The sequence below is a fragment of the Lepidochelys kempii genome, chromosome 8 (genome assembly GCF_965140285.1).
Source record: "Lepidochelys kempii isolate rLepKem1 chromosome 8, rLepKem1.hap1, whole genome shotgun sequence".
NCBI lineage: Eukaryota > Metazoa > Chordata > Testudines > Cheloniidae > Lepidochelys > Lepidochelys kempii.
This window is the reverse complement of record NC_136387.1, coordinates 85,102,241-85,123,566: the sequence shown is the minus strand read 5'-3', so window position 1 is coordinate 85,123,566 and position 21,326 is coordinate 85,102,241. Positions and strand designations below refer to the sequence as shown.

At 41.4% G+C, this 21,326-nt stretch overlaps 1 protein-coding gene across 1 annotated transcript in view; it reads left to right on the top strand.

Moving 5' to 3' along the window:
- TNNI3K (TNNI3 interacting kinase) overlaps positions 1–21,326 on the top strand; it is a 164,204-nt gene that overhangs the window by 7,762 nt on the left and 135,116 nt on the right. The window contains exons 3-5 of the mRNA XM_073357332.1: positions 5,946–6,031; positions 7,799–7,896; positions 10,567–10,677. Coding sequence (XP_073213433.1) covers positions 5,946–6,031; positions 7,799–7,896; positions 10,567–10,677 — 295 coding nt within the window. The remainder of the gene's footprint in view (positions 1–5,945; positions 6,032–7,798; positions 7,897–10,566; positions 10,678–21,326) is intronic.

The window sequence follows — 21,326 nt, the reverse complement described above, 5'->3', positions numbered from 1 at the left end:
ACTCTGTTTTCACAGTACTTCTGCCCTGCCTGGACTCAGGCCATATCCTGGGTCCTCTCACTCCTGCTTTTTCTTACCCTCTTAAGTCCTCGACACCTGCAATATAGAGTCCCACATCTGCATATTTCCTTGAGCTATGAATCCAGAACTAAAAGCAGGGATGTTTTTATTTGTTTGACATTGGAAAGGCAAAACGTGACTACTGAGGTTAAGAGAATGTTCAAGTTGCTTTCAAAAATCACGAAATGCCAGAGTTCAGATTGCACATACCTCCTGAATGCTGACCTCTTCTGCATATGCATTACAATGCAGGCTTAATGAAATGGACATATATTACACACGATTTCTTCCTCACCCTCAGATACCCATGTATAGCATCTTCTATGAATAAGCAATGTTTATATAAAATGTACCCAGCAGCCCATCCTCACACAACTTCCTACATGTTTATGTATAACATAAAGTAATAGCGAAAATTAGCTGACATATAGACAGTAGGCCACCTGAGTTTGACGCTGAATTAGCTTCCTGGTTAACTGTCTCACATTCCCAATTGACCCTAAGGAAGACCATTGATTGAAAAGAATATATTCAGTACATGGGTGCTAGCAATGTTATTAAAAACTTACCTAAGGGTATGTCTATACTACGAAATTAGGTTGATTTCATAGAAGTCGATCTTTAGAAAGTGATTTTATACAGCCAATTTTGTATATCCCCACTAAGTGCATTAAGTTGGCAGAGTGCGTCCTCAATACCTTGGCTAGCATCGACTCACAGAGTGGTGCACTGTGGGTAGCTACCCCACAGTCCCCGCAGTCTCCACTGCCCTTTGGAATTCTGAGTTAAGCTCCCAATGCCTGATAGGGCAAAAACATTGTGGCGGGTGGTTTTGGGTACATGTCGTCAGTCTCCCCTCCCTTCCTCCCTTCCTCCATGAAAGCAACGGCGGACAATCATTTCGCACCTTTTTTCCTGGGTTACCGCTGTAGACGACATAGCACAGCAAGCATGGAGCCCGCTTAGCTCACTGCTGCTGTTGTGAGCATTGTAAACACCTCACGCATTATCCTGCAGTATGTGCAGAACCTGGCTAGGAGCCGCCAGCATAAGGATGATTGTGAGGAGGGCGTGGACACAGACATTCCTGAAAGCATGGGCTGTGGCAATTGGGACATCATGGTGGCAGTGGGGCAGGTTGATACAGTGGAATGCTGATTCTGGGCCCAGCAAACAAGCACAGACTGGTGGGACTGCATAGTGTTGCAGGTATGGGATGAAACTTTCGCATGTGTACTTTGTGAGTTCCTTTCCCTTGCCCTGAAGCACAGGAATACCAAGATGAGAGCTGCCCTGACAGTTGAGATGTGAGTGGCGATAGCCCTGTAGAAGCTTGCAATGCCTGACTGCTACCAGTCAGTCAGGAATCAATCTGGAGAGGGAAAATCTATTGTGGGGGCAGCTGTGATCCAAGTAGCCAATGCAATCATGGACCTTCTGCTAACAAGGGTAGTGACTTTGGGAAATGTGCAGGTCATAGTGGATGGCTTTGCTGCAATCGGATTCCCTAACTGTGGTGGGGCCATAGACGGAACACATATCCCTATCTTGGCACTGGACCACCTTGCCAACTAGTATGTAAACCGCAAGGGGTACTTCTCAATGGTGCTGCAAGCACTGGTGGATCACAAGGGACATTTCACCAACATCAACGTGGGATGACCGGGAAAGGTGCATGACGCTCGCATCTTTAGGAACTCCAGGCTGTTCGAGCAGTTGCAAGAAGGAACTTAATTCCCAGACCAGAAAATTACCATTGGGGATGTTGAAATGCCAATAGTTATCCTTGCGGACCCAGCCTACCCCTTGCTCTCCTGGCTCATGAAGCCGTACACAGGCAGCCTGGACAGTAGTAAGGAGCAGTTCAACTATAGGCTGAGCAAGAGCAGAATGGTGGTAGAATGTGCCTTTGGACACTTGAAAGCTCGCTGGCACTGTTTGCTGACTAGGTTAGACCTCAGTGCAACCAATATTCCCATTGTTATTGCTGCTTGCTCTGCGCTCCATAATATCTGTGAGAGTAAGGGGGTGACGTTTATGGCAGGGTGGGAGTTTGAGGCAAATCACCTGGAGGCTGATTTTGAGCAGTCAGACACCAGTGCGATTAGAAGAGCACAGCTAGGTACACTGTGCATCAGAGAGGCTTTGAAAACCAGTTTCATGACTGGCCAGGCTATGGTATAACAGTTGTGTTTCTCCTTGATGCAAACCCGCCCCCTTTGTTGATTTTAATTCCCTGTAAGCCAACCACCCTCTCCACTTCGATCACTGCTGGCAAAGAAAATAAAGTCACTATTGTTTTGAAACCATGCATTCTTTCTTTATTAATTAAAAAAAAAAGTGAGATAACTGACAAGGTAGCCCCGGTGGGGTAGGGGAGGAGGGAAGGACAAGGCCACATTACTTATTGTAGCCACACTACAAATCAAACTGTTTGAATAACAGCCTTCTGTTGCTTGGGCCGTCCTTTGGAGTGGAGTGGCTGGGTGCCTGGAGCCTCCCCCGCTCCGTTCTTGGGGGTCTGGGTGAGGAGGCTATGGAACTTGGGGAGGAGGGCAGGTGGTTATACAGTGGATGCAGTGCAGTCTGTGCTCTTGTTGCCTTTCTGCAGCTCTACCAGATGCCTGATCATGTCCGTTTGCTCCCCCATTAGCCTCAGCATAGCCTCCTGCCTCTTCTCATTGTGCTCACTTAATGCTTTCTTGGCGTCCCTCACTGAATGCCTCCATGCATTCAGCTGTGCCCTATCAGTGCGGGAGGACTGCATGAGCTCGGACAACATGTCATTGTGAGTGCGTTTTTTTTTTTTCGCCTTCTAATGTGCGATAACCTCAGGGATGGAGATGATAGGGGGAACATAGAAACATTTGCACCTGGGGGGGAGATAAAAAGGGAGAGTAAAATTTAAGATGATACATTTCTGAGAACAAAAGGGAGACTCTTTCACCGTGAATCAAGCAATTCACAGCAGACAGCACATGTGCTTTAGGTACAAGGTCGCATTTTTCCTTTTATATTGAGCGCCTGCCGGTATGATGACACATCACACACGGCTGGGCAACAGAATTCAGTTTCCAGGCAGCCATGGTAAGCCAAAGGGTACGCTTCTTCCGCCTTCATAACACCTGGGAATGGTTTCAAACGTCAGCGCCCTCCTTTCCCATAGCAAGCAATGATGGTTGGGTTTGCCATTTAAAAGGAGAGGCTGTGTTTTTTGGGTGGATGTGCAGCACACCCCTCCCCCTACCCCACCACGTGGCTATTCTCAGGGATGATCATCTCAGGGATGATCCTTTTTAGCCAAGTGCAAACAGCCCAGCATGAACGGGGTTCTTTTACTGTTCCCTTACAAAAATTTCCCTATTTCAACCAGGTGACCATGAATGCTAGAACTCTCCTGAGGCTAACACAGAGAGATATAGACCGAATGTTGCTTGAATGCAACCAAACCCCAGGACCATTCACTGCCATGCTTTGTGCTGCAATGATTCCAGACTACTTGCTACTGGCTTGACGTGGTAAAGTGTCCTACTGTGGAGGACGGAATAAGGCAGCCCTCCCCAGAAACCTTCTGCAAACGCTTTCAGATTACCTCCAGGAGAGCTTCATGGAGATGTCCCTGGAGGATTCCTGCTCCATCCCCAGACACATTAACAGACTTTTCCAGTAGCTGTACTGGCCGCGAATGCATCCCAATTCTTCAGGGCAAATCAAACATTAAACACAATTGCTTTTAAACCCTGTACTATAGTTACAAATAAGCACTCACCAGAGATGCCTTCTCCGGCTTCAGGGTCCGGGAACCCACCTTGGTAGGGTATGGGCTCCAGGGTGATGGAAAGATCCTGGCTGCTGGGGAAAATGGATTCTCTTCTTGCCTGCTGCGCATTCTCCTCCTCCTCTTCCTCATCCACAAAATCCTCCTCCCTGTTGTGTGAGACTCCCCACTTGTAGGTGTCCACGGACAGTGGTGGGATAGTGGTAGGGTCCCCCTCATAATGCCATGCAGCTGATCATAGAAGCGGCATGTATGGGGCTCTGACCTGGAGCAACCGTTTGCCTTCTTTGTCTTTTGGTAGGTTTGCCTGAGCTCCTTAACTTTCACGCAGCACTGCTGTGTGTCCCTCGTATAGCATCTCTCCACCATGCCCTGTGCGATTTTGGCATATATATTAGCATTTCTTCTTTTTGATCGGAGTTCGGCCTGCACAGATTCTTCTCCCCATACAGCAATCAGATCCAGTATCTCCTGTTCGCTCCATGCTGGAGCTCGTTTGCAGTTCTGGGACTGCATGGTCACCTGTGTTGCTGAGCTTGCCACGCTGACCAAACAGGAAATGAAATTCACATTTTCCCAGGGCTTTTCCTGTGTACCTGGCTAGTGCATCGGAGTTGAAAGTGCTGTCCAGAGCGGTCACAGTGGAGCACTCTGGGATAGCTCCCGGAGGCCAATACTGTCAAATTACGTCTGCACTACCCCAAATTCGACCCAGCAAGGTCGATCTTAGCACTACTCCTCTCACTGGGGAGGACTACAGCAGTCGATTTTAAGATACAACAAAAGCCACTTTGTGGTACACTGTCTCTCCTTTTCCAGAATCATTAGCGGTAATATGCCTCACAAACCATATGATGCCTTGAGATACTACAATGTGGGCAATGCAATTCCTCTCCCTCCTTCTCCTCTGCACACCACTGCCTGCTGTGGGTGCTACTTTTGCCAAGAGTATTCACGTTTATCATTAGTATGTGTTATATTTTAAACTCCTTATAGTCAGTAAAAAGGAAAATGTGCCAATGCATTTTGCTCTTCCTGCCAAGAAATGTGTTTCAACAACTACTGGACATACTATAAAACAGGTGTAAGATTTGTAATATGTTTCAGTGTAGTTAGGAGCTAGCATAAAGCTTATTAGCAGATTTAACCTTGTAACACTAAGCTTTGCAGGAAGGACATTTGGCAGGTATGGTAGAAACAAGTCAAACACCTAACTGCATGCCACAAAATTATATTATCCCTTGTATTCTATTTCTTTTGTCTTATGAACTGTAATTTGGCACCCTCAAAAGCCATTGTTGTCATATATATTTACTCCTTTAATAGATCGATTTCCATTGCATTTTAAAATTCAGTGCTCTTCATTCAAAAGTAGAAAGCACTTGTCTGGGTTTTGTGGAATAATATAAATTTTTGTCAGTTTTCAGTGGGAAACACGTTAGAGTTGGAAAATTTTTTGCTCATATGTTCTACAAGTTTCCACCACTCTTATGGGGAAGGCATTGTATCCCCTAGTAGACAGGTAGTTTGTTCCTTTTACTAGGGTCTTAACAGGTATTCATTTGAAAGTGCTTCACTGCCCATCTATATATGTGTCATATGGGGAACAGAAACTATTTTCTGCAAGATCTATACTTGAGTATTCTTTGAAATTAGATTCACTGTCTCTTTCATTCCCCCAGATACCAAGTTGTTGGACTCATTAGAAATGAATACATAGTTTTTCTAATTTTTTCTATCACTTTTATCACCTTGACAGATGGAGTGGAGGGGAAGAAGGAACCTTTCTACTTATAGCAGACTATTTTTTTTCTTAAAAGAAGCTTTCTTCTCCCTTTATTCTTATAATGTAGCTATTTGTATATGTATGTATGGAAATAATGCCAAAATAGAAATATAGCTCAGGAAAAAGTAAGGGTTGGATTCAGGTTTCACTTGCAACAATAGAAATGTAGATTAATCCATTGACGTCAGTGAAGTACCTCTGGATTTACAGTGTTGGGAATAAGTGAATCGACAATGAGATTTCTCTTTTTGAATGTTTCAAATAAAAGAAAATATGCTAAAAGTTGAAAACTGTGATCATCTGTGAAATCTCTTTTTTCAGCTCTGATGAAGCCTTTAGCAAAGTCAATTTAAATTACCGCACGGAAAATGGGCTATCTCTTCTTCATTTATGTTGTATTTGCGGTGGTAAGTATTTATACTTTCATACTCTTTTAGCATGTTATTTACATGGTTAGTGATTTGGTCTATTTAATAGCCCACAGGAACATTATATTTTTTTAACTATTTGCCTTCTTCGCATTGTCCTTGTTGATGCTCTGGTAAGCATTAGCTACAACACTCTAAACTGTAGTGACAAGGTGGAGTGGCTCCAAGTAAACTTTGAGCTCCTTTCTAAATAATTCTTCAATCTAGCAAAAATTCCAATCAACTCTGATGCACAGTTAAGTACAGATGTGCAAATAACTTGAAATGAGTTGTTATATTTATTTTGTCATTAAGAGATAGTATTATTCTATATGAAATATTCACATTATAGACTGGTATGAAGGTTGAATTTTTGATACTCTTTTTCCCACAGAGAGAACATTTAATTTTTTTAATATTGTGAAAATGTTTTACAACATGGTGAATTAAAATAATAACAATTATGATAAAATAAAAATCAGATCTTTTAGCCCAGAATGTTCTTTGATGGGATTCTTGCAGATAGCAAACCAGGAGAACAAGAAAAGTCATGTGAGAGATCATCTGGGTACTCATACTGACAGCAGAATTTTCTACTCTGATCCATATTGTAGATCTCTTGTCCACATTGTGCTCATGTGTTTTGCACTTGTTCCACAATATGCAACAGAGATCAGCATTCAGAATCAAAGAGGATTTTACCCTAAGGCTTCAGTTCCACATGGCACTTAAGCACGTATTTAAATGCTTTGCTGAATCCGGGCCCAGATGTATAATCAGTGAGAACCTGACTATGCACCATTGAAATCAGTGGGAGCTTGCCATTAGCTTCAATGTGTGCAAGACCTAAGAGACCACCAGGATTGTTTTAGGCAGTTGTAGAACAGTCTGTTCCCATTAACGGTTAGATTGTGCCTGATGCTGACTGGTACCATAAGAGGGTGGTGCCCTGCCACATGTTGAGAGTTCATTAAGAAATGGGTTATTGTGTAGTCACAATGTGAGCTAAATTGTGGCAACTCTGAGGGAGAGAGCATCTTCTTCTAGCATAGCTTTGCAGGAGGCAGCCATACTGTGGATCACAGCACTTACGTGAATAAGACAGAGGTGGCAGGAGATGAGAGTGTCTTCATGCTATGGTTCACTAGTATTCCTATAAACTACTATCCCAGTAATAATAAACTGTAAAGGCGCCAGGTAGAGCATCACTTTTGGAAGGATCAATTGACACGGTATGTGTCCAGGAAACCCAACTTGTAAGGCAGGGAGGGAGGGAGCGAGTCTGATGCTGAAACAGGAGTTTTTAGCACCTCAAATATCTCTAAAAAGTCCTCCCTCAAAGATGTGAACGAGATTAGCAAGCAAATAGATGCCCAGTGCCACAAGTGTTCTCGTTAATGGCTAGATTGTGCCTGATGGTGACTGGTACCACAAGGGGATGGTGCCTGCCACATGCTGAAGGCGTCATCACTTCCCTGTCACTTTGGAGTCACTAGCAAAGTCAGGGGATGCTAGAACAGAGAGCAATCCATTCCCTTCCCATTGTACACCCATGCAAAGGCCTCCACAATCTGCCATTTAATTCTAAATCCAAGTAACACTGTTCATTTCAAGGACTATTGCTTGCATTTTGAATACTGCAAATGTGAATAAAAGTGTTGAGATCTGATCTGAGTCACATACTAAGTGTGGAAGCTCTTAGCTGATTGCCTTCATTTGCATGTTCTTTTCTGTAAATGACTTATCTTTCCAATTTTTATTATAAAGGTAACAAATCCCATATTAGAACTCTTATGCTAAAAGGGTTGCGTCCATCCAGGTTAACAAGAAATGGATTTACAGCTCTGCATTTGGCAGCTTACAAGGTAAATTAGAAATGAGAAGTCCGTATGTTTGGTCGTCTGCTCTCTCTAAATTACTAATCCCAATGACAATCTTTACACCTTGCATACCATATATAGGAAAATTACTTATAAACGCTTGCACACATTAAAATACTATGGATTTAGCATCTTTCATGGACACTATTTAATTAAACCTCACAACATGTCTGTGAGTTAGAGAAGTATTGTTAAAAGAAAAGGAGTACTTGTGGCACCTTAGAAACTAACCAATTTATCACGAAAGCTCATGCTCAAATAAATTGATTAGTCTCTAAGGTGCCACAAGTACTCCTTTTCTTTTTGCGAATACAGACTAGCACGGTTGTTACTCTGAAAGAAGTATTGTTATGATTATGGTTACAGAAAGAAAAACATTTTCACAAAAGCTTTGCTGCTTCCCCGCCTTGTTTTTTGTCACAAATTTGTTTCAGCTAAAGTTCCCCAGTCAGCTGTAATGTTTGTTTATTTTATTTTACTTTTTATTTTATCTATTGTTAAGAACTGACATTGTGATTGGTGACGAATGAAGCAGAAAAATAAAGACAACACCTGCCCCGAAGCACTATTGTTATCCCCATTTTACAGACAGAGAAACTTAATGCACAGAGAGAGTAAGTGACTTGCCTGAAGATATACAGTAAATCTATTGGCAGAACTGGAACTGAAAGTTCCTGGCTTAACTTTCTATTTGCTCACCACAAGACAGTCTTTCTTTCCTAATTATTGTAATATGATCAGAGCCGTCCCTTGGGTATGGCGAATCGGGGCAACTGCTCCGGGCCCTGTGCAAATTATTTGCAAACAGATTCCAATATTCTTGAAAGTATTCATTAGATGGGACTAATTTCTGAGTTTCTTTAGTCAATGATGCTTTGTCTGCTCACAATTTTCAATGCATACAGTCAAGTCAATGAAATGTAGGATTATACTGAAAGTTAAGCATATGCGTAAGTGATTTCTTGACTCAGGATCTTAGTTAGTCACCCAAGTCACACAATACTTTTTCTGTGCTCTGACTGGATTCCATGAAGCTAAGCAAACCATTGCAAATTGTGAATTTTGGAATCAAATATACAGTCTGAAATTTCTTTTGCAGGACGTTTGAAATTTTAAGGCTGCAGGATTTACCAACAGTTAACACACCATAGAACCTATTGTATTAAAATAATTATATATGGAAAGCACAGGGAAATATAGGGATCCCAGATACCATGGTGTGGTAAGTGTTGGTAAAGGATGACGTTTTAATGGCACTCCCTGTGTCTGGGCTGTGGCCAGACGACCTTGTGAGTTTTGATGGGATCATGGCGGAGCTAAGTAGGCTGGACCAAGTTATCACTTGGGGAAGGAATTCTCCAAGGACTTCCTAGCGGAAGCCATTTTATTTTCAGGGTTTTTTTCTTCATTAAATTCAGGTTAAAATATCACATCCAGTAATACAGAACCTTCTTCCATAGAATTACAATTTGGCAGGGAGGGTGGTGTTAGGAAATACTGTAGTTCACGATCTCACGTGGAAGCTGATAATTGCTCCAGTAAGCTGAACACACAGATTTTCAACATTAACAAAATGGCATGGGTCAGCAGTTCCATCTCCACTGCATGTTCTGTACGGCTGATTCATTTATGGTCTACACTCATTTTTGTGTACAATACAGGGAGAGCGAGCTGTGGTGGCAGCATGAGCTTGAGCATCTCTTGCTGTTGTGGTCTTATTATTTATGATTTTTTTACTGTAACACTTAGGAGCCCTAGGTATAGACCAGGACCCCATTATGCTAAGCAGATCAACACAGAACAACAACAACAAAAAGCTGGTCCCTGCCCCAAAGAGAGTACAATCTAAATCTAAGACATGAGACAATGGATGGATACAGACAGACAGTGAAGTACAAGGAAACCACGGGACAGTACTAGTCAGCATGGCAGGCAGTGTTGTGTGTGCTCCTATTGGATGCTGAATAGTCATTTGAAGATGTTTGATTTCCAAGCTGACTGATGGCCAGTTACTCAGCTGATGTAAATTACCATAGCTCCATTGGAGTCAGCTGAGGATCTGGCTCAATACAGGAACAAGTCAAGTTTTGCAGTTAGAACAGAGGATTGGGAGTTGTCCTGGCTTCTGTTCATGGTTCTGCCATTGACTCACTGAGTGATCCCAAGCAAGTTACTTCATTTCTCTGTGCATAAGTGTACCCCTTCGTAAATGAGTTCAATAATATCCACCTCAATTGGCTATTGTCCCTCGTAACACATGGTTTGTGAACTGATCTTACAGTCTCAACAAATTATTATTATTATTACTATGATTTCCATTGCCATTGTCATATCTGGCAGGAATATCAGCCATGCTTTAGCCCATTATGTTGTCAACAAGGAGACTCATCCAAAATACCAAGCTGGTAGATCTGGTATTCAGCACACTGTCCTGTGTATTTGTGGGATTTCCTTCTTAGATCCTGAGAAGTCCTAATGTGCCCTTCTTCTGGGTTTGACACTCTAATGGTTCTGATATTTAAAATAGTCCATACGACCATTTAAAAATGGTTCTGAGGCTAAGTGATATTTAAATATCTCATAAAATCAGGGAGAGACACAGCTTTAGAGATGTCTATTGCCCTAACAAAAACATTTGAAATGTGTGCGTTGTAGGACAGTGCAGAACTTGTGACAGCCCTGCTGCATGGTGGAGCTGACATTCAGCAAGTCGGATACGGAGCTCTTACGGCGCTTCATATTGCTACAATAGCTGGTCATCATGAGGTACGTTTTTGCTCTTCTGCACAGGAAATGATGAGAGTGAATGGCCTGATTAATTGGCTCATTTATCTTTTAGCGTGTTACTGCTTAAAACACAGACAAAACAGCACATCAATAACTCAGTAAATCCGAGCTTCATTTACTGGCACTTCATAACCCCTTGGAGAGGCTATTAGGATTTTAAAAGTTTCTCTTGGTTTGGGTATACATAGAATACACATGAGTAAATGTACCAGGCATATTCATACATCTCCTGCTCTTTGTATAAAATGTTTTTAAAGTCTTGTTAGGAACCAGTGCTATTCCTTTATTAATATCAAAGAATTTAACAAAAGATTTGTGGTGACATGAATGAATATGAGTACCCTTGATGGGATCATTGCTTCCTCCCCAGATTTGTGTATGGAAGGGAAGCTCTGTTCCAGTGTGGAAGTGAGGGCTCTGTTGCACTGTCTCATCTCCTTCTCCAGATCCTGTAGATTATGCTTCACAAGCTAAATGCACATTCTGCACTCAGGGAGGGGGCACAGATTTCTGTATTACCTTCTCCGTGAGTTCCGTCTGGGGATCCCAGGAGCAGCTGCAGTCAGGGGAAGTCCCTAGTATGTGGATTCAACAGAGCCATCCAGCTGTTGAGGTACAGCATCGGCCATTGTTTTCTATGGACTCCTGGGGTTCCACCAAGCTTGGGCGTGAGCCCTATGGCTCTCCCTTCCTGACAGAATGATCTGGAGGAATTCAGTGAGGGGATCCTTGAAAGGATTTCTTCCTCCAGAACCTGCTCCTGAGGTGTGGCGGGGGGGGGGGGGGAGGGAAGGTGAGAGGAGTTCCATTGGAGGCTGCAGTCCGGCCCCTCCTTATCTAAACATGCTTTTAGTCATGAACCTGTTAGTCTATCACTTTCCAGCCTCAATTCAATCGCTTCTCATATCATCTCCTTTGCGTTGCCCTGGAAACAATTAACTCAATTTAATTTATTTATTTTTAAAATATATTTCTTGAAGTGTTTAATATTATGTGTGCAGAATTACTTTTGTAATGAAAGATTCACAATTGCAAACATAATCATAAATGCACAATTATTTGTGTTCTCAATTCTGCTGCTTAAGTTGAAATTACTGACTTTTACAAAACAACAAAACTAGGCTAACTTATGGAAACACACACTTCAGATTTCCTAAAATAGGGCTGGTAGGCAAGGAATGCAGGATAACAAGAAGAAGTTACAAAGAAGGTAATATAGAGCACATTGGTGACTATATTCACAGTTGTGTAATCAGTTGTGCAGTCACAGTCACCTCATTTGCATTCAAAAATATCCACTTGTTGGTGTCAATACAGGAATTATCTGTGTAACTGGAGGCTTCTGCAAACAACTGTGTGGTGCAGTTAAGAAAGCATGTTGAAACTTTGACCCATATTATATTAGGGTGGTATTTCTCAACCTTCTTACATACCAGGGTTCCTCCCTGATCTACCTAGGCCCCATTCACAGTTTATGTGAAGGACCAGAGGTTGAGACTGCCCTGGGGAAAACACTTGCTTTAGGGAATGGAATTTCTTTCTAAACCTGATATTTTTAAAAGACTTTTATTAGAAAGCAACTTAGACTTCAGTTCAGCTCCTAGTAGGGAAGTGTCAACACCTCCAGAACTATCACCCTGGTTTGTACTAATTGGCACCTTTGTTGGCATGCTCAGCAGAGAGGATGAAGACTGAATGAGCACAGGGTCCATCTAGGTTCACGCTGAAGCACACTGGGGCAATGGGAGTAGGGGAGGAGGGAAATGTAGGTGTTCTGCAGATAATGAGAGATTTTTTACTTCAATCCAGTCCTTTTTAAACTATTAAATTCAGAAAAAAAACATAGACCTAAATAACTAACACTCCTCTAATGGAGGGGGAAAATAGTTCTGTGAAAGTACTTATTGTAAAGCAACATTCATGATCTAACTGAAACCACGGAAAACAAGGGGGTTCAGAGGTAAGATTCAAACTCTGTCATTCATCCTGCACTGCAAACATCACCAAAATTGACAGTGCTGCCACTTGGAGAGTGTAACAGACCTGCTAGTCCCACAAGCTTTGAACTTGCAGAAGCAACAAAGCTGAGATTATACTTTCATGTGGCTGCCATCTTGGGATCACTCCACTTGTGAACTTTTGAAACATTCCTGTTTACACTGGAGGCACAGCCAGCTTCAATATGTCTTTACTATCAAACCAAAGGTCTATCTCCTTTTGAAATCAAGGGGAGCTTAATGCTTAACCTGCTTACGAGCATTTTCAAAGGTATTTAAGTACCTAGCTGCATCTTTAGGCCCCTAAATGCCTTTGAATATTTGGCACCATGTCTAACTCTGTGTATATGCACTGCTTAGCACAATGAGGCCTTGATTCTATCTTGCATCTCTGGGCGCTAACATAATATAAATAATAACTACAGCAGTCTTGTCCCAGGGAGGTTCAAGCCAGCCTGAGCAATCTGCACTTCCACAGCATTCCCACTGGGAGTGGAAATTCTGTGCTCTGTTAAACTCTGTACAGATTCACACTTTGACCGTACTCCATAGTAACCCTACTGGCAAAGGATGCCTAGTGGAGGGGCTGAATCACCATATCCCAGCCGCTTCCCTATATCACCAGCGTCACTCACATTTTAAACTGTGCTGGCTGCCTAATCCCCCACGCCTCACATCTTGGTGTGGGGAGAGGAGGATGAGGGTGCAGTGTGCTGTTTCATCCCTCCACCTGGCCAGACTTTCTGCCATTGGGGATCTTCCCCCAGGGTCTGGGCCAGGAGAAGCCAGTGCAGTCTTTGGCTGATTCTCGCCTCACGTTTGTATCCTCTAAATACTTAGAAGCGGTGAATACAAAAGACACCAAAATGAGAGTAACTCAAAATATTACTTTTGCATTGATTGATTGGGAGCTAGAGATAGAAGCCATAAAGACAAGTCACACAAAAGCCTGGCATTACCTCTGAAATCTGTGCAGATGTGACAAAGTGAGAAAAGGATAAAGCACTGTACAGTTAGTCACACACAAAAACTCAATTAAAAAGCTGTTATTCTTCAATGTTTCGGTCAGCAACTCCAACCGTTATCAAGGGACAAATCAATTTGCAGCATCTGTAGGCAACTGTTTAAGTCTGTGGATGGAGAAGCATGCTAATAGAGCAGACTAACAATAAATACTTTATTTTGAAGGTTGGCTTTTCAAGGAATAGGTTTTGCTGGTGGTTTTGGTGTTTGTTTTTTAGCATTACATTCTTAAACTCATGAGACATCATGTCATTCCCTTCATTAGTCAAGTATATTCCTGGGTCTTGTTGTTTACTCATTAGAAATACTTCCTAGCATATCCTGTCTCAAAAAAGAAGTTACTGTTTACAATGTAAAAAATATACTGTTTACAATGTAAAAAATATATATCCAGTCATTCTGTGCAAGAATTATAATAGGCAAGTTAGCAACACTCTTATTAGTTTTATGATCCTTTCATCTTCTCTGAAATGTACTTTGTGTTTTGTGTGTGGACTCTGTGTTACCTGGTAATGATCTTATGTACAGAGTGATATTTTGCCTTGCTGGGGGCATGGCATTAAGGAAATTGTCTGTATTCTTTAACAGAGCCCCAAGTATCTAAGGTACAATCTGTAGTATATATTCTTTATAAAACAGTGTCTGTCTTTTCAAAAGTACCATGTATATAAAGTAAGGCCTTCTGATCATATTATCTTATTGATTGTGTTGTCTTCCTCATTATGCTGGACGCTCATTAGATTGGGTTATTTACTGGAGTCATTTTAATAGCTCATTATTTCTCATTATAGCTCATCCTGACCTTGGTAACAATTTAAACTGTTTTTGGTGGTCATGCCCTAGTCATTATTTGACAATATTGGGAAACTAGTCACAGTTTGGCAGTGTTCATATTGACTGGGAGCAGGGACTGAGATCCATAGATAGAGCTGTCCGTGGAATCTTGCACAGCATTTACCTGCACTATGCCTGGTTCTATCCAATATTTTAATCTACACTAAATTCACTGATGATAATAATAAACAGAAAATGAATACTATGCAATAATTATGGCAAAGTTTGAAAAAAACCCTCTATTTTAATAAGCATTGTGAAATCTTGAGAAATATTCCACACATCTATGCAGATGTCTCATCCCAGAACTCTTACTTTCTCAAGAAGAGGCATAATTAAGGGAGATATCCACAGTGAAATTTTGAATAAAATTACTCATGATGGACATGATCCCACATAGGCGCACTAATGAAGGTAGTATTATCCTGGTGGGCTAAGTGGGTAGATTACATTCACTGAAAATTCAAAAGGTTGTTCTGATCATCTGGTCATCTGTTTAGAAGTTCTAAGAAGCTGTGTAGTGTTTCCCTAGAAAACATATATATTACACCTCAAACACTTATGTGAACTCTGACACCACCAGCGTAAAGAATGAATGTTTCTTCCAAACTCAGGTTTCCTAGTCTATGTCTACACTAGCAACTAGGTTTCCTAGTCTATGTCTACACTACATTAACACTACACTGTCCTAATGCAGCTGTGCCACTGTAAGATCTCTCTATGCCGATGGGAAGGAACTCTACGATTAACATAATTAAACCACCCCCAATAAGTAATGGTAGCTATGTTGGGGGGAGAAGCTTATCTGCCAACATAGCATTGTGCACACTACCGCTCATGCTGGTGAAACTTATATCACCAAGGGGTGTTTTATCTATTTTGTTACAACGTAAATATCAGCACCTGTCAATCTTTTGGGTGCAATAAGTAAGAAAGAAGTGGCAGATTCATCTCTGATCCACCTTTAATAAAAATCTTTTAGCTATACAAAAAGTGGTGTGACAGTTGCAAAAGATTATCTGATGTTACAGTTGTGACATGGTCAGGCCAGATGGCTACAGGAAAATGATCGTATTGGGATCCGGCTTCGCCTACCCACTACTAAAGGATCCCCTGCAACCTAAGGGGGGATCCACAGGACCTGGAAACCAAATGAGTATGGGGGACAACTAATGAAATAACAAGGACAGGAGTGTGGTCAAAGGGTCAAACGAAGGAAACCAGATGGGGACACCGAGCAGAGAACACCAGACAATGCCCATTGCTCCTCAAAGGCATCCAGGGAGTCAGTGGATGCTGCCCAGAGGAACTCTGCCTGGATACGTGAACGGACGGAGGATTGGAAATAGGCCCCACAGTCACAGGAGACTCCATCGGCCAACCTCCTCACTCTGGTTATATAGATGGCCATTTTAGCCAGGGCCAGGAGGAGGTTGACCAGGAGGTCCTGTGACTTTGTGGGGCCACGGATAGGGAGTGCATAAATAAGAAGGTGAGGGAAAAAGTGCAACCTAAAACATAACAAAATGTTCGTGAGGAGCCAGAATAGGGACTGCAGCCTGGCACACTCCAAGTATATGTGTGCCAGGGTTGCCCTCACATCGCAAAAGGGGCAGATGTCTGGGATAGGGGTAAACCATGCCAAGTACACGCCCGTGCTCATGGCTCCATGAAGGAGCCACCAACTGATATCCCCGGCGGGCCTCGGGACCAAGGTGGAGTATAGGCTGGCTCACCGGGGCTCCTCACCCTCCAGAGGTGGCAGGAGGTCCCACCATTTTGTATTGCGGCAGGATGCAAGGGTGAGGACGTGAAGGGTGTGGAGCACGAGCGTGTATAGATGTTTCCTTGGCGCCGTCTGGAAGCAGACCGGCTGCAGCTCGTGCAGCGCTACAGGAGAGTGATAGAAGGCAGATATATTAGCTCCAGGTTAAGTAGGTCCCTTTTCCCTGGGTAAGGTAACAGGGAAGGTTCCAGAACAATCAGGAACTTTTTGGAAAAAATTAAGGCAGACAGGCTGATTAGAACACCTGCAGCCAATCAAGAAGCTGCTAGAATCAATTAAGACAGGCAGGCTAATCAGGACACCTGGGTTTAAAAAGGAGCTCACTTCAGTTTGTGGTGTGCGTGCGAGCAGCTGGGAGCAAGAGGCTCAAGAAGCTGAGAGTAAGAAGGCATACTACTGGAAGACTGAGAAGTACAAGCATATCAGACATCAGGAGGAAGGTCCTGTGGTGAGAATAAAGAAGGTGTTGGGAGGAGGCCATGGGGAAGTAGCTCAGGGAACTGTAGCTGTCACGTAGCTGTTACAAGAGCTACTGTAGACAGCTGCAATCCACAGGGCCCTGGGCTGGAACCCGGAGTAGAGGGCGGGCCCGGGTTCCCCCCATCCCTCCATCCCCCCAACTCGCTACTTGATACCAAAGGAATTGACCTGGACTGTGGGTTCCACCAGAGGGGAAGGTCTCTGGCCTGTTCCGCAATCTGCTAGTTGGATCAGCAGAGACTGCGGGGATTGTTCTTCTTTCTTTTCCCCATGCTGGCCAGTGATGAGGATAACTGAGTGAATGGCAGATTTGAGCCATGAAAGTGGCCAAACTGAGGGCTGCCGTGAACCTCTGAGTCGAGCAAGTCCGCCAATAAGCGCAGGACCCACCAAGGCAGAGGAGGAACTTTGTTACACAGTGTACTACTCAGTTTGATATAAAATATGACCTAACTATACTTTCTGAAAGACATAGGAGGTAGGAAAAGACATACTGACAGACATGTCAAAAGAAATGTGAAGTAAAGTGAAGGAGGCCCTGAAATCTTGTGTGCTGTCTTCTAGTCATGTACCAAATTGCTAGAGAAGAGCCTGAACAACAAGCCAAGATTTGAACACTCACATTTGGATCCAAACTTGTGGCTGGCATCTGTCCTAATAGGCTGAATCATCTCCTTACCTCAAATCTGGAAACCTGGGAAAATCAGATCCAGCCATGAATTCTGTGGCTTTTGCCCATTTCTGTAAATGACCTGCCTCTAGGTAGAAGTGAGGACGATTTATTCACAGACTGGAGACTATGAAAAGTACTTTGCCATTCCAGATAATTTCTAAATAAAACTAGAAAAGTCATTGTTTCCCTGAATACTTTTAAAGGTTTTGTTTCAGTTCAATGTGTTTCAACATGCTGATTATCTCTCTGGCATGTAGACTGAATGCACTGATGTTTGGAAATTCCAGTCCAGGTATCCCTAATTTTGGAGTAAGTGCAGTCTTTCATTACCAGCATCATGTATACAAGTGCTGAGCAGCCAGTTCAAGCTCAAGGAAAATAATAAGTATGATGGAACCTATATGAAGAATCTGCATTTGTCAAACAGAAACAAGAGCTGGTTTGAACCAACCAGACCTTGTAATTCTTTAGGGTTTTTTTGCTTGGGAGATCTACAAAAGTACAGGACATGAAGAGAGAACAATTTGTCAATGTGTTTTAAAAGATAGAGTGAGAGCAGATCAGAAGTTACAGAAAGGCAATATAAAAATTAGATTTCAGAGTAGCAGCCGTGTTAGTCTGTATTCGCAAAAAGAATAGGAGTACTTGTGGCACCTTAGAGACTAACCAATTTATTTGAGCATATGCTTTTGTGAGCTACAGCCACAAGTACTCCTTTTCTTTTTATAAAAGTTAGAATCACTCATTGGTGAAGAAATATTTATATATTAAATATAAATAATGGGAGCCTGATTGTCATTTATACTAAAACCGTTTATACCACTCTGGCATTGTAAAGATGGCTTAAAACTCGTATACATGTAATTTATGCAAACTTCCAAAATGGTGTAAAGGAGTCCTAATATTAATGAGATACACAGAGGGTGATATCTTGACCCCATTGAAATCAATGGTAAAATGTCCAATTACTTCAAAGTGGCCAGGATTTCTCCCTTCATATTTTACAACATGAAAAGCCACATTTTCAATCTGGCCTATGAATATGGGCAGAAAAGTATTGCATTCACAAATCCCACATTTGCACAAATCAGATAATTTAATACTTAACGACATGTGTGGATGTTGTTGCATAAAATCTTTATGAACAAATATTGAAGCTGGGCTATAGATTTAAGCACATAATGTTGATTGGTTTCTTTATATTGCTTGCTGAAAAATACTGTATATTGAGTACAAAATCATTCTTCCTGCAAATACAAATTTTGTCATTATTTCCCCTTTACTAAAGCAGAATTATTTGCGGAGAGAAATGAATCAGCTACACTAATACATTTTGATTTCTGGATAACGAGACAGATTAATTTACATCTTGCAGGTTCTTAGCTTTCCAGAATAGATCTTTCACATACAACTTGGAGTTCTTTATTATTTAATTATTGTTAGTTGACTAAAGGAAACAAAAAATCATTGATCCAATTATACATTTTTCAATATATCTGTATGAGGATGGGATATCTAACTTACTTTTTCTCTATTTTTTTAAACAGATAAATTGCAGTATGTGCTAGCAGAAAAGAATTTTTAAATTAGAGTCCATATTTTGAAATTCTGGCCCTCCAAACCTCCATTCTTCTCCTCATTTCTATCATTTCCCAAGTTTACTTCTGCCAGTGCTTTTTTCCCCTAGAAAAGTATATGAATAAGGCACCAATCTTGCAATATACTCCTCATGACAGAGTTCATTACAGGATCAATGGGTTAAGAATAAGCCTGTGGGGGTGATTTTGCATAATGCTGTATTTTCTGTAGCTCAACAGAAAAATGTTCAAATGTAAATAATACATATGAGATGCACAAGAGCATAAAGTAAATATGTGCTTCAGATCAGATCATTAAAATGAAGAACAATGAGCAGAAAATACAAAATACCTTGTTTTATTTTACTTTTTCAAGTTGCTTTTTTAAAACTTTTGGGCCTGATCCTGTGAGTGACAGAACACCTCCTACAATGTGCAGAGTGCCCCCAATGGAAACTGAAGTCAATGAAAACTGAGGATGCTCAGCTCCTTGCAAGGATAAAGCCCCTAATTTGATGAGGAATCATTTTTTGTGAGCAATTTAGAAAAGACCCATTGTTTTCTCTGTTAGTAATGATCAGATCTTCGCCAGAAACGTCCCCTACGGAGAGTTGTACTCCATATACTTCATTTGGTTCTGCTGGTTTGGAACCTGAAGATTTATAGTTCAGATTCTGCTTTTTTCTTTCCCTTTTTTATAGAACTTTGAAATTGTCATTCTGCTGAGAATCTCTTCTGCTAGGTTAAATAGCTTACTTTGCACAGAATTTCATTAATATTCATGGAAATTGGAACTGTAAAAAAAACTGTAAAAAGTGCAGTGAAATGTAAGTCAGAGAGGGAAAATATATTTTTGACATTTCCTCCATTTCAATAAAATAAGGGGAAATTATTTATTCAGTTAAATAAATAAAAGAAACATACACACCAGCCTATTATATATATCATTTGACTTTTCCATTTCTTGAGGAAAGATGCTCATTATATTTCAGAGCCAGACAAAGAGCAACTGGAGCTTCTAGCTTTGATTCTCAGTTCTGCTGCAGGGCCAGTTTGTGACCTTGGCACAATCTCCACACCTCCTGAAACCACGATAGTAATCACCTCTATAAAACTGGGAGATTGAAGGACACTGCTGTAAATGAGATGTTCCAACTCAGCTGAGCCAGCTTGGTACATAAATATTTCATCTTCTCTGTGATTTTGTGTCATATTTGTTTACTTTAGCAAAACTAGTTTGTTGGTTTGTTTTATCGTTTAGTGGATGTTTTCAGAGCATGATCCCTGGACTGGAGTCCTCAGTGAGAAGTGTACAAAATTAGAGAAAAATAAGAGATGCTGGAAACCAAATTAGATACCCAGATTAGTTTAAAAAAATGGTTCCTAAGCCTGGTGTTTTAAAAACTTTAAATGTTTCCAGCCCAGAGAGGTCACTGCTGAATTAATAATACATTTTTAATATGCTCTGATGTGCTATCCAATATTTCCACACTGAAACACTAATATTGTTGCAGATTTCATTTTATAAATTAACATTGGCATTTGCAGATGGAGAGGTTTGTGAACTGAGCTGAGATTCCAGTTGGGATAGAGGAATGTTATTTCATTTTGCCACAGGTACCCCTGACACTCTAAAGAGTGAATGCATTTGTTTTCTTGCAACAATGACTTGTTGGTAAACAAGGAGTTTGTCTTATAAGGACAACTTTCAAAGAATAAAATATAGATTTTCACATGTAAATCCTATTTTACAATGGAATATTTTTCATCTCTAGCTTTCACTTGAATGAGCTTTATTACTAGTTTTGGGTGAACCTCAAACAACTTGAGAAACCTTGGAAAGTTTACGTATTTATTTGAAACTTATCTGAATATTTCAAAGTCCTCATTTTCCTTTATCTTTCTCACCATTCCACACTAATGCTTCTAACTTCTACAGTTACATATTTTTCCCTTCCTAACTCTATTTTTCTCCTGACTTCCAATCTCAAGCATCTCCAGTTTCCTCCACCTGACATCCAGTATACCCCCTTCCTTTCATACGTCATGAATGGAGAGGTCTAGTCTGAAGTTTTATTTTATTTATCTGTTACAGTCTGGCTGGCTAGAAAAATCTAATCTCATGAATTCAAGGAGACTGAATCTTCACAGCCCTGCAATTTGTCCGAAGTTTTTTTGTAGTCATTTATGCTGGTGCAAAGTCAATGTAAAATGCTACGAAATCAGGATAGTGGGGCTACCCGCACTTAGCATAGATA